The 13,063-nt window shown below is 42.1% G+C and overlaps 2 protein-coding genes across 3 annotated transcripts in view; both read right to left on the reverse strand.

Moving 5' to 3' along the window:
- The window catches only part of qsox1 (quiescin Q6 sulfhydryl oxidase 1), a 29,062-nt gene extending 27,484 nt beyond the window's left edge, over positions 1 to 1,578 (reverse strand). The window contains exons 1-2 of the mRNA XM_087835709.1: positions 1,086 to 1,578; positions 187 to 287 (exon numbers count right to left, since the gene is read on the reverse strand). Coding sequence (XP_087691835.1) covers positions 187 to 287; positions 1,086 to 1,371 — 387 coding nt within the window. The 5' untranslated portion in view covers positions 1,372 to 1,578. The remainder of the gene's footprint in view (positions 1 to 186; positions 288 to 1,085) is intronic.
- Positions 1,579 to 3,880: 2,302 nt separating this feature from the next.
- cep350 (centrosomal protein 350) overlaps positions 3,881 to 13,063 on the reverse strand; it is a 35,860-nt gene continuing 26,677 nt past the window's right edge. For both annotated transcript variants that reach the window (XM_087836827.1, XM_087836826.1), the window contains 5 exons: positions 11,033 to 12,939; positions 10,112 to 10,636; positions 9,812 to 9,958; positions 9,428 to 9,550; positions 3,881 to 7,081 (listed from right to left, as the gene is read on the reverse strand). In XM_087836827.1, coding sequence (XP_087692953.1) covers positions 6,914 to 7,081; positions 9,428 to 9,550; positions 9,812 to 9,958; positions 10,112 to 10,636; positions 11,033 to 12,939 — 2,870 coding nt within the window. In that variant the 3' untranslated portion in view covers positions 3,881 to 6,913. The remainder of the gene's footprint in view (positions 7,082 to 9,427; positions 9,551 to 9,811; positions 9,959 to 10,111; positions 10,637 to 11,032; positions 12,940 to 13,063) is intronic.

Raw genomic sequence — 13,063 nt, forward strand, 5'->3', positions numbered from 1 at the left:
GGGGTTCGAACATGACACTTTCCTGCTGCGACAAGACAGCGAGCCACTGTTTTTGGATGCCTAATTCAGCCTCTTTTTCATACAATTCCCATAATCAGCAGCTTTAGTGGAAAGAGTGAATTTCCACACAACACCCATCGTAACGGAAGAAACAGCCGTGCAGACAGTTCATATAGAGCATACGACCTTTATTGTGGGGTAGCCTCGGACTTTGTAGGTTTTGCAGAGCTCCCTGTTCTCCTGGTCAGCGCAGTCTATAGCTGCCAGGTCCACAGCCGGCTTCCACTCTGAACAGACATCAAACAGAGGGAGACAGACCCACAGTAAATATTTATTTACAGTCTACTTTGCTGTGTAGAGTCCATCAGCAGTGGATGGGGCCCCGAATTAGAAGGTACGGGCTTTTAGGATAAAAACTTCTAGCTATGAGCAAACTGTCAGCTGCTACAGGTGAGCAGCGTTTTCCTTTGATGTTCATTTTAGAAACTTTGCTTCACGAGCAGGATTGTGGCCGTCCACACACCCGACAGAGGTCCAAGGCTCCTCCGGTGCTGCTCCCAGTCTAAAATCATTACATTGCGAGCATTCCTAATCCCTCCACAAATCCTACTGTGAAATTACTTTGCCGTTTGATAGCATGCCAAGCCGTGGATGCCACTGTGGACTGCGAGTGAAAGCACTGGACTGAAATACCCTGTGACTGTTGGGCCGCAGCCATCATCACAAACTTCGTCCTTAACCATCATCCTAATTATATTTGCTCGGATGCTTCTGTGAGATTCTCGTTGGCAGCGGCTGCAGGAGCGACTGTGAGTTGGAGAGGATGTGAGAGCAGCGAGCAAAATAACAACACTTCCATTAGATCACATGCTCTAATTAACAGATGGAAAGTGCAGCTTGATGTTCTCATCGTTTCCGCGCAGAGATGAAGCTCGAGAAATATTTAAAACGACTAAATTATAGATTTTTTATCCTTAAAATGTTTAGCAGAAGCTTCTTTTTAAGGCAGCTGTGCGGAGCTGGAAGTGGACACAACGAGAGTGGGAATGACTGAAAGCTTTCAAATGTTGCTGCTCTGTACACACCTTTAATGTCTCTGGCCAGCGCTTTGTACGTCGGAGAGAAGGCGACACAGTGTCCGCACCACGAAGCGTAAAACTCCACGACCATAGCAGCTGTGGAGTTGATCAGAACAGACTCGACATTCTCCTGAGTTAACAACACGATCTGGTCCGAAGCCGTGTACAGTCCGGCCTCCGCGGACGGAAAAAGGAGGCACAAGCACAACCAAACCGCAGATGTTGCCGTCTTTCTGGGACGTGTTTGTGTTTCTTCACACCGAGACGTGGCACGGCCGAAGCGCCGCGCCATCTTCCCCCTCCGAGCTGCTGCTGCTGCTGGAGCTCCCAGTCGTCTCTCTGAGCGCACACACTCACTCCGCTGTCACAAAACTTGTCACAACTTTTTCTGCCTCTGCCTTTTTATGCCCACCGGGCTTCGTGGGTCCTCCCCCTGCCGTGCAAACCCAAAGTGCCATCCAAACAGCGCAACTCCGCACGATCGCCCATCTGTCGTCGCTTTAAACGCACGCTGGAATAAGATGAAACTATTAATTCATGACGATTTAAAGTCACGTGCTGGACTCCACACAGGAAATATCTAATGGCTGCACAGACTTTAACTGCGAAGTAACACGCGTCCAGCACACGTTTAGATTCACGTGTTTAGTTTGTGGTTTTCTGCAGAAGATACGATTTTGTGACGAGACAGAGTTTTGCATTTTGAGGGCAGGTGTCCTTCAACAGAACAGCCACAGAGACACAATATTCAGTTTATTTCCAGCTTTTTATGCATAACGTAAACACACTACACTAATGAAGAAAGATCCCTAACAATAAAAAAACAGTCTTTGAGGAAGCATTTGGCGACAGTGGGAAGGAAAAACTCCCTTTTAACAGGAAGAAACCTCCGGCAGAGCCAGGCTCAGGGAGGGGCCGCCTTCATAGACTCACAAATTGATTGATTGATTGATTGAATCTTTATTTTGAACATGTTGAAAAAGTACAACAACATAGAATTAAAAGAGACAAATGAACAAAGCAAAACAAAAGGAAAACGAGCAAAAACAACTACAAATAACTTTCATGTTCAAAAAGGAGCAGGAAGAAGCATAAGCTTATTTAATCCCGCCCCTTTTCCACTATCTAGTAATCAATAGACTACAGAAATACCTCCTTGCAATTACATTATATGTCATGTGTATTTTTTTATTATTCATTTTTTTTATAAATATATATACATATATGTTTCTATCTATCCATACATATGTATATACACATACGCACATATACACATTTTCAATAATCCCATTAACACCTCAAAGGATACACAACCTACAAATATATATATATACCCACACCAACATACCCGTGCACCCGCACACACATGAAAATATTAGACAAGGACACCTGATCAGATCTCCACCTCGTCCCTGTACCCTGTAAAAACCACATCCTTAAACGCTTTTTAAACTGCGCCGTGCTCGGCTTCATATCTTTACTTAGTCTGTTCCACAGCTTCACTCCACACACAGAGATGCAAAAACGTTTTAATGTTGTACGGATACGAGGATGTTTTAAATTTAATTCCCCCCTCAAATTGTATCCCCGTTCCCTTTTAGAAAACATTTTTAGAATATTGTCAGGAAGCAGGTTATTTATTGCTTTATATATAATTTGTGCAGTGAGAAAATGAACCAGATCTGTGAATTTTAGAATTTTTGATTTTATAAATAGTGGATTTGTATGATCTCTGTAACCAGTTTTATGGATTATCCTTATGGCCCTTTTTTGTAATATAAAGATTGATGAAATGACAAAGACTACAAAGTTATGAAATCAACACTGAATGGGAGCAGAAACAGAAGTAAACCTGTGCAAAACTCACCGACAACAGAAAGCAGACACATGCTTCCATGCAGGGGGAGCTGGAGACAATTTACAGGTCTGTGCAAAACAATTAAATTATCTGGAGAAATGAAAGTGAAGACCAGTTCACAGAATAAGCTGCATTTGACTGTTCAGCTATGACTATATTAGAAACTTTGACACAGAAGGAAACACAGCTAAGAATCAAACTGTATGTTAAAAAAAGAGACGTTGTTGTATGCTTGGTTTGACCAGACTTGTATCCTACAAGGTGAAAAGAGCCTTTAAAAGTTACCCAGGACACACTTTGTGAGTTGTTTTCAGTGAGTTTAAGAAAACAGATAAAACATGGATGGTATCAGTGTTTTGTTTTGTTTTGAGGTGACTCTAATTTAGGGGGGAAAAGTGTGATAAATCCAATAAAACTGATACTCAGCAATTAGGAAAAAACAAACTCTGGTGCTGGTGTCACTTGGGTTGATATAAAGGTGATTAGTTTGCAGTTTTTAGACGAAGCCTAAATGTGTTGGCATGAAACTAAAGTTAGGAGACTCATTATGCTGGAAAAGCAAAGGCCACGATCTTCAACACAGCCCTGCGTATTTTGGAGGCCTGTAACTTTATGCATGGGACTTATTAAAAACACAATCTTCATTTTCCCAAACTTGGTTGATTTTATGTTGAATGAGTCTTTTTTTTTCTTTTAAATGAAAACGATTCAGTAATGCAGTCAGATGGATCTCCGACTCTTCTGCTAATTTGCAGATAGCTTTGCAACAACAGCCTCACGACTGCGCCCTAAAACAACGTGACAAACAAACATCAACACCTCTGTTTGGTCGCAGTCGAACATTACAGAGAGATCTGTCATCCTGCCGTCAGCACTGTAACATGTGGGAGCTACTTCTGCACACCCTAAATTAAAATGGAAAACATTTCACATCACAACACAGTCCTTTAGAAACAATGAAAGCTTTATTTACAGTTTCAAATTTCATTTAGTAAACAAATATATACTATGTACATATTTGCAAAGTAAACAGTGTTTTTTTTCTTCCTTTTTATACAACAATCGTTAAAGTTACCGTAAGCGTGGGTCAGATTGGACAAACAATACATTTACACCCATAAAACATTTGTACTAATCTTCAAGTGCACTTGCAGCGCACTCACAGCACATTATTATAAATATTCAGGGAAATCTAATTCGACTTGTTAATGTGACACTCAAACATCTTGTGCCTACTTTTCCATGTAGTTACGGAGATCAAACGGCAGGTGCTGCGTCTCCTGCGGAGACCTCGGACCAGACGATAGGAACGACGCCGCTACACCAAACGGCTTCAAGCTACTTGAAGGCTGAGTTAATCTACAGACTACAGCTGAGGTTTTAAGCTGTTTGGTCCAGACACACAAAACAATAAGTACAACCGAGTACTGCATAGTTACAGAGGGGAACAGCTTCCACCAACATACAATCAATCGAGAGGACAAAGACGGAGGAGTCGCAATAAAGCCGTTTCTAAGATACTAATCGTGTCACCGTTACAGACCAGACTTTAATGTCATATAGCACGGAGACTGGTATCAAACGTTTTTGGTCTTTTCCTACATTATGTACAGTTTGAACAAACACGTATTAAAACAGCATCAGGAAAGAAAAAGACTCAGTTTAAGGTCACTTTAGCTCCAAGCAGTCAGTGAGAATTAACAAGCTCTCTCATACATGCCACAATGAGTTTCTACAGTTTGTTGGATCAAAGCCACACTGACAGTGGCACTAAAAAAAAGCCCTTAGCTACAGTCCTACGTGCTGAACCACATCAGCTCAATGACTCGCACTGTGCAGCCTGTCAGCTCGAGCCACTTGTTCCTGATACAGTACATCAATAACATGACTCAACAGTGTCTATATGCACAGACACATGGGCTGGCCTGATAAGAAGCAGGTTAGACGCAAACATTTCCTCAGGCTGAGGCACAGAAGCAAGAGGAGATTTAAAAAACTGTCCAAAAAAAACAAAAAAACCGACACAGAAATATCTATAAGGCAGAAACTGAAGCGCTGGTTAACTGGTCAGAAGAAGAGCAGCCTTTGTAGGATCCTTTATAAAACGGTAGTATACAGCAGTTTAAGGGAGACATTCGAAGAAAATAGGTCCAAATGATGCAGAGACATCAGGAAAGTCAGTTTGAAACAAACAACTCAACTTGAAAAAGGCACTTGAACTGAATATGGAGTTCGACTACTTCTGGCTACTTTGCGACGCCTCGTTTGAACTGGTCGATGACTTGCAGCGGCCGTGGTTTTACGTGACAGGGTGTTTATTTTAGGGCAAATGTTACGCAAACAAACCTTTCAGAGAGTAAATAATAAAGAAACGAGAACCGCGGGTGTTTTCTCAGATAAGACAAAGTAAATGTAGGATAGCTGAGGCTCAAATCCAGCATTCAGTACTGTCCCGAAACATCAGCCTACTGCAGCTGTTTCTCTTCTGTTTTCGTGCTACACACTAAAGTGTCGGTTGCGTTCACACCTACCACACAGAGAAACCAGCTGATAAGGTTTCTCTGTGTGGTCAACACTGTGCTACAATGTCAACACGCTTCCTAAGGTTAGCATACAGAAGAGGAACGCACTGTGTCGACCAACTGGACAGCTGTGGCCACAATAAAAAAGTCAAACAGTTTCAATCGATTATTAAGAGAACGACTAAACATTTAAAACACATTTCTCCATCTTCTTTGCCTGGATTCTCCTCCCTAATGTATTGCCATATTCACATTTTTTATTTGTGCTTTTACAACAATGTTAGACTTTCTTTACACAAAGTTTAAAGGAGCTCTTCTCTGTACGTTTACTTACAAGATCATTTACAATTCTGAATGTTCTTTGTGCCTCTAATTAAACATTTTCACGCAATAAATAACTAAGGAAGCAAACATGTTTCATCGACTCTTTGAACTCAGCGGTCCGACACAGCAAAGTCTGTCCAGATCTGATCAGAGACCAAGTGTTGCAACTCTAGATTTGTAATACAGCACTGACTATTTAAAGTCCCAACTCTCTGCTTTAAAGTTTGATTGGCTGAAATACTTTTTCATAGACAGAACGTGGAGCGAGCCTTTAGTAAACTTGCGGTCAAAGCAAACCGTGAGCTTTGTGAGCCAAAGAGTTGAATTTTATCATCACTGGTAGGCAAATCACTTGACCCAATGCCAACTAAGGAGGTGCTGTATTTGCCAAAGACCAGAAAGTGACCTAAAAGTCCCCGTAAACAAGCAAGAGCTGCAGCGGTTAAGGCAAACTTACAGAGGACTGTGAATAAAAAGAGCTACGATTACCCCCCAGATCACTGGGTATGGATGTGAAACCTTCAAATTAAAGCTTAGAGTTGGTACATGTGCTGCATTACAAAGCCAAGGCTATAATGTATCACTGTCAAATCAGACTGCACGTTATATTGCTCATTTGTTGTTCTATTACAATTTTTGAATCCACATATATACACATTTACCTAAAGACTGAACAATTCAAAAGAATTATCTACTACTGTTCTGAGTGGATGTTATTCCAAAGTCCACGACAGAACGATCACTTAGCAGCATTCGTGGACCTTCGCATGCTTGCAAATGGCACAGTCCATCTCATCATCATCATCATCGACAGTCTGCAAAACGGCCGGTCCAGGCGGGAGCTCAGGCTCGTGTTAAGGTTTTCGAGGGCGGGATCGCTCGAGAGGCGTTTTGAGCGCGACCATTGTCGCTATTACAGTCAGCTGACGCGATTCAGCGAATGAATGTCGGAGAACTAAGGACGATTTGTTTAGCTGCGAGGTAATACTGAGACTGAAGGCATCAGAGGGTTGCTGTTGGCACATCAGCTGGTGGAAGCCCGAGCAGCGACAGGTTGGCTGGAGTTCACCGTGGTGGGGAAAGAGCGGGGTTGAGCTCGAAGTTGGAGTTCAAACCCAAGCAGAAAGTCATCAGGAGAGCGTGTCTCTGTTGGCTCTCCTGTCAGAAATGAGTGTGAGCACATTCACTGTGTCCTTAAGTAACGAATCGAAGATGCTGTCTGCTAGCTGCATTTTGACAAACAGCTCGTCCTCGTCGTAGTTGACCCACTGGGCCTCCTCCTCGTGGAGTTCCTGAACCTGCGAGAGAGAAAAACTAGTTTTTACTACAGAAGCACAGTGACTGACAGCTGTCCCTATGACAAAGAATTAAGGACATATAGTAACGCAGTAATCTTACTACTATGTAAAGTAGTCTGAGGTGACAAACGCTGTGGTTGGCACCACACAAATAACATCAGAGACATTTCACGGAGCGAAGATAAAAAAGTTAATGTTCTGTGTTTATGTAAAAATCACCCGTGTGCTGTTACTGCAACACTGACTGAATGTAGTTACTGGCCTTCTCGGCTCCTTCTTACATACAAGAGATTTATAGATGGCAGAGCACATACTGGCTAAACATTAAAACATAGCATGATAAAGAGCTGAAAGACTTAATTTCTTTGCTTTCTTGGCACAAAAGGGGAATAAATAAATTAAAAACAAATAAAACAACTGTTGGTTTTAAATATGTGCCCCAAACCTTCGTCCGAGCACATCTGTCCATCTGGACTTTTCCTCTCAGGAGTCATTTCATGGAGCTAAAAGCTTCCACTGTTTGTGTTTCCACTTTGGTGAAGGCTCATAAAGAGTATTATCACGTCAGCCTGCTGACACAGCTGTTGCACAGCAAACTCTCGTTCACGTTCTCTCCTTATAAAAACTTAGCAATCAGTCTTACTACTTCCCCTAAACTCTTCAAACACACGTCTGTGTGACGGCCCGTAAAGAAACAAACACAAAGCAGCAACAGTGGACTCGCTGCCCTTAACCTGCCCTGTGCTAACAAGCTGCACCTCCTCACAGACAACTGGACCATAGCTACTGTAAAACAATCAGAGAGTCACAGTGTCTTTATTAACACCATTGTTTGACTCGACCACTAAAGCAAAAATTCCTCATCAATCCATTTTAACATCTTAACGTCTCTTTTCTATTTATTCTATCTGGTTTCACAGTTTCCTCTCAGAGGATAACCACATTTTTGTATGTTCCCACCAGGTTAATCCCCTCATTTGATTGCAAAATGAAAATTAAGACCCCTAAAAGTAGAACTTTCTCACATTTTCATTTTGCAGTTGTAAATGAGGGAATTAACCTGGTGGGAAAATAGTTTGGGCTTTCCAAAAACCATCTGACAGTTCCTGTTGTGGAAAATGGCCTGTGTGGAGCACTTCTCCTGCTTAACCCTTTAAGACCTACCATAGAACCAAGTCCGCCAGAGCTTATATTATATGTTTACATGCTGTGGAGCCATTTTTGGGAGCATTTCAAGTTGCTATACATCAATACAACCATTACAGCCTAAATTTTAATAATATGCATGCATTAAGTGCATAGTAATTACATAAATTGCAAAAAAGTGCAATAAACTACAAAAAAATTGAAAATCGTTTTTGTTTTTTTAACATATATTTCTAGTTAGAGAAATTTAAGAGGCTTATCCCTCAAAACTGTAAATACAAAAAAGTTGCACAAAATAGTTTCCCACCACAGGAAATTTATTTTGAGTGTCTTCATAGTTTTATTTTTGAAATACACCAATTTTTATATACTGTAGGAAAAACGAAAATAAATATTATAGTGCAAATTTGCAAAAAAGCAGCATATGCATCAAAATAAACTATTTCCAGCAGTGCAATATGAGTCCTAAGCATCCCAGAAACCACACAGAAAGTCATAAAGTCAAACAGAACTTTTAAAAACACCAGTATAGGCTCATTGAGGCCCTGATAGGCCAGGTCATGGCGGACATGCGATAGTTCGCGCTGATGTCTATTCCAACGTAGGAAGTGTTACGAACAGCTGATCGGATCGGCAAAGTGTTTCTGGAATATTATGTTTTTGTTGCTGCAAGCGCTTTTTATGCAGTTTTTGCAAAGCTATATGTGGAAGGAAACTGTGACCGAGGACAAGCTGATGGCATAAGATGTAAGTACAACTCCTCCGGTTTCATATGTAAAAAAAATTATTGCGCTAGCTTACGTGGTTGCAGAGCTACCGGGATTTAAAAATAGTTACGCAAAACAGAGCGTGCCCGCTCCGACTGGTTTAAAAGGGTTAAAATTGCTCCTCTTCTCTAAAGACATTAAATGAACCTGCACGACCTGAAATAAACCATCACAGTATGAAGCTTTTCAGGCAGATTATGTTCAATTTCCTGTAATTTTAATAAATCATCAAAGACTCTGCAATGCATGTTTTCTTAACTCTAAGTAATCCTATTACTGCTTTAAAGCTGTTGCTGTTATTTAGTGGAAATAAAATCATTTCTCGTGGTTCAAAATTTGCAATTTGTGTTTACTTCTAAAAATGATAAAGGCAACATTTACAAGATGCTCTGTTTGGGCCACAGAGAAATGCAAATGGGATTCGGGGGCCTACCAGTATGTGATCGACTCTGTCCCGCTTCTTTCTTCCGAACTTGAGCATCTTCTGCCAGTCGTTCTTCTGGTTCTGGTCTTTTGTCAGACCGTAAAGCTTCAGTACTTCTTCTGTGATGAACTCCTGAGAAACAGCATAAGGGGGAAAAATAACATGTTAGGCACGATGCTGGATTTGAGTGAATGTAAAATCCTTATTAAGAATTTTTGATTTGGTGGTCAAATGAAAATGATTATAGAACATAAGTCAACTATGAAACAATTTCACAAAAATGTAATTATTTTATAGTCAAAAATATCAACAGTCAACATCACTACAGCATCATTATTGTCACTGTTCAACACGGGAACAGTTTCTCTCAGTGTTGCTGCCATCGTTCTTTACCTGGATCTTCTTGACGTCTCCCGGTGTCCTGACTTTGTGAAATGAAGAGGACTTGACTCGACGCGGTTTGACCCACTGAGGCTGATTAGTATTGGGGTCTTCAGCATAGATCTCCTGAAGGATCTCCCACGTTAAGTCATACACAGCCTGAGAAAAGAGCACAGGTAAAAATATGAAGTACTGTATGAAATCTACATAAATAAAGCTTCTCAAGTAGAATAACCTCAGATTAGGTGGTTTGTGTGAGTAAAAACTCACACATGACTGACATTTTCATGGGTCCACACGTCTTATTTATACCTTTCTGTAGCTGCGAATGGACAGCGACTCCTGGTTCTGGGTGCTGTCCTCTTTACCAAGGTATTCTAGTGAAGGTTGTGGACTTGGCAGCTGCCCATGAGTGAGTGTTCCCTTGTTCCCGAGGTCAAAGCTGTCCCAGAGCTCCCGTGTGGCAGCATGGACCATCTTCTCCACCTCTACAGCTGAGTGGGGTACCACCATGGCAGGCTGCTCAGGTAGTTTAGGAGGCAAGGGGAGAGGCAGCTCCGGTCTAGGTGGCGTCTTTACCTGGGGTTCTCCACCTGATGACGAACCCATTTCCCCCACAGCTGGGCCAGCTGATGAGCTAGATCTCCCAAATCCCGCTCCCAGTCGCGCCTCTTCCTCTTTGAGTTTCTGCTGTTTCCTGCGGGAGCTAAGGCCAAAGTCTTCATCAAACCAGTCCTGATCATCACCGAGGTCATCGAGCAGTTCGCGGCTCAGTTCCAGCTCTGCTAGACGCTTGGCGAGCTCTTCTTGACCAATGGCTCCTAACACTGGACTCTCCTGTGTTGAAAAAGTAAACATCAACATCATGCTTACATTCAATTCTAGATTTGCATAAATATTAAAATCTAATTGCAACATCACACCACGAGGCCTGCAATAAGTTTCGGTTTTGCATTTTAGTGTCAATTTTCCTTACAAACGTTTCAGACACAAAGGCTTTCAGCACCGACCACCAAATTCAATGAAGTCTGTCAATACAAAGTTGGACTTTGGCTGAACAAATCCAGAGGACAGGCTCAAATAAACAAGTCACTATCTCGATGTCATCACTGCCAGCGGTTTCTTATTACAGTTTAGCCGACTGCTTTGATCTTATTATTATTTTTATCCAGAACTCGTCACAAAACAAAGAAGCAGAAATGAAATAATCTGCTATTAAACTGTTAGACTCACCGGTCGGTTACACAGTTCTGGAGAGGACAGTTCCTCCTTTTCCACTGGGAGAAAGAAGGGGAGATCATCTTTTTGATCCACTGTAGATTTCCATTTTTCTTCTTCTTCTTCAGCATTTTCACCAAACAGGTCTCCATTCATCTGCTTGGCAGCTTCAATCTTCTGCTCTTTCGCCCTTTTAATTTCAGCACACTGTTTAAGAGCGTCTTCCACAAAGTTGCTGACAAGCCTGTCTGCAACTGTGTCCAGCAAATCCTTGTCCTTTTCTTTCCTCTTATCATCATGTGACTCCATGTCTTCTTTTTCAATGAGGGCTGTAATCTCCTTTCTACTCTCCGTCACCTGACCTGTTTTATCCAAGTCAGAGATGATGAGAGTGTGCGATGCATCTTCAGAATTCAACATCATGTCCTTAATGTTCTCATCAGAAAATCGATGTTTAGATTCTTTGTGATGTTGTGAATTGAGCTGGGGCCTGTCCCAATGTGGATCCTGGCTCTCGAGAACAGAGCCATCAGTTTCCTTCTTATCATTTGACCCAGTCTCCTTCTGAGAGGTCTGTTCATTCTCCCTGTTGAGATTTTCTTGCATTTGGAAATTGTCTTCCTTTGTTTTAGGTTCATTTCTATCTTTATCTGACAAGTCGTCAAAGAACGAGTCCTCATCTTCTGTGGTATCGGTGTAGAGCTCAAACTTGTCCGGGAGATGTGTGATTTTGTCTGGTGGAGCGAATATACCATGGCGCTCGTCACACTCAAAGTATACGACTCCATCGTAAGTGCCGTTGTTGCTCCCTTCAGACTTGTCCAGCTCAACACCTGCCCAGAAACCATTGGCGAAGCTGGTTGGACCTTTGAATCGCAACGTGCCGGGCTGAACACCACCAACAAGAACTCGGTCTCCGATGTAAAAATCGGGCATTTCATCTATAACAGGAGAGAGGGGGACCTGCAGAGAATAGATGGTTGGTGAGTGTCTGGAATCAAAGCTCTCATTGTCCCGTTTAAAATCTACTGCCTGCTTATTGAGATCCAGCAGTCTTCCAGATTTATGGCTAGGCACACTGATGCCAGAATGGTGACTCAGATCTTCAGCTATTTCTTCCTCTACAACTTCATCCGTGCTGTCAAATGCCAGGCCCCTGCTAGATGCGTCTTTTCTTGAACCCTTGATTTCGTGGGAGGAAACGTGGGAGGTTTGAGACTCAGCCTTGGAACTATGATGCTCTTCCTTGGATGAAGAATCCACTGATGACTCAAAGTCATCGTGATAACCATCTGCTACTGGAGAAGCCTCGATGTCTTTTATGGAAGCCTCCTTCATTGAACCAAAAGCATCTGAGTTTGGGGATGGGGACTGGTCAACAGATGCAGAGCCGTAGTTTTGATGCGCTGAGGTTTTGAGGTCCGCTACCGCTGAATGCGGCTGACTAGAGGCAATAACGTATGGCTGTAAAGGTTCCTCTACATCAGATACTTCACTCTGCTTCATCTGATTTCCCTGTTCAAGGCCAACAGTTGATGAATGTTGTTGTTCTTCATCCACAGAAGAGGAAACACATTTGGATGTAGGCAACCTCTCCCGAGAGTCAAGTCTGTCTTCATTTTCCAGTTTTAGAAGATGCTGAGTTTGTTCATCCTCAACTCTGGAGCTTATTTCCACCTCCAGCTCTTCCTGAATATCAGATCTATAATCAGACACAATATTCTCATCTGCATATTCTGACTTGTCTTCTGTGGAGTGCTGCCTAATAAGATCTTCTGTAGACTGATGATTGCTCTGTCCTGAGGTTGGACTCTCTGGGCTGCCGGATATCGCCACACCCGGAGTGACTCTTTGAGGCGTCTCAGCAGACACGTCTCCAGGCACTGAAGTGGATCTACTTAGATGTGGCTTAGGAAAGGCATCTGTCATAAGAGTGGGGAGAGCCGCATTATTACTGGAAAATATTTGTGAAAACACATTTAGAATAAACGCTCCACGTAATCTATTTATTATAATAAAGTATTTATTATGATGACTTTAAAACAC

This window comes from Neolamprologus brichardi, chromosome 23 (genome assembly GCF_056152115.1).
Source record: "Neolamprologus brichardi isolate AB-2024 chromosome 23, ASM5615211v1, whole genome shotgun sequence".
NCBI classification, from domain to species: Eukaryota; Metazoa; Chordata; class Actinopteri; order Cichliformes; family Cichlidae; genus Neolamprologus; species Neolamprologus brichardi.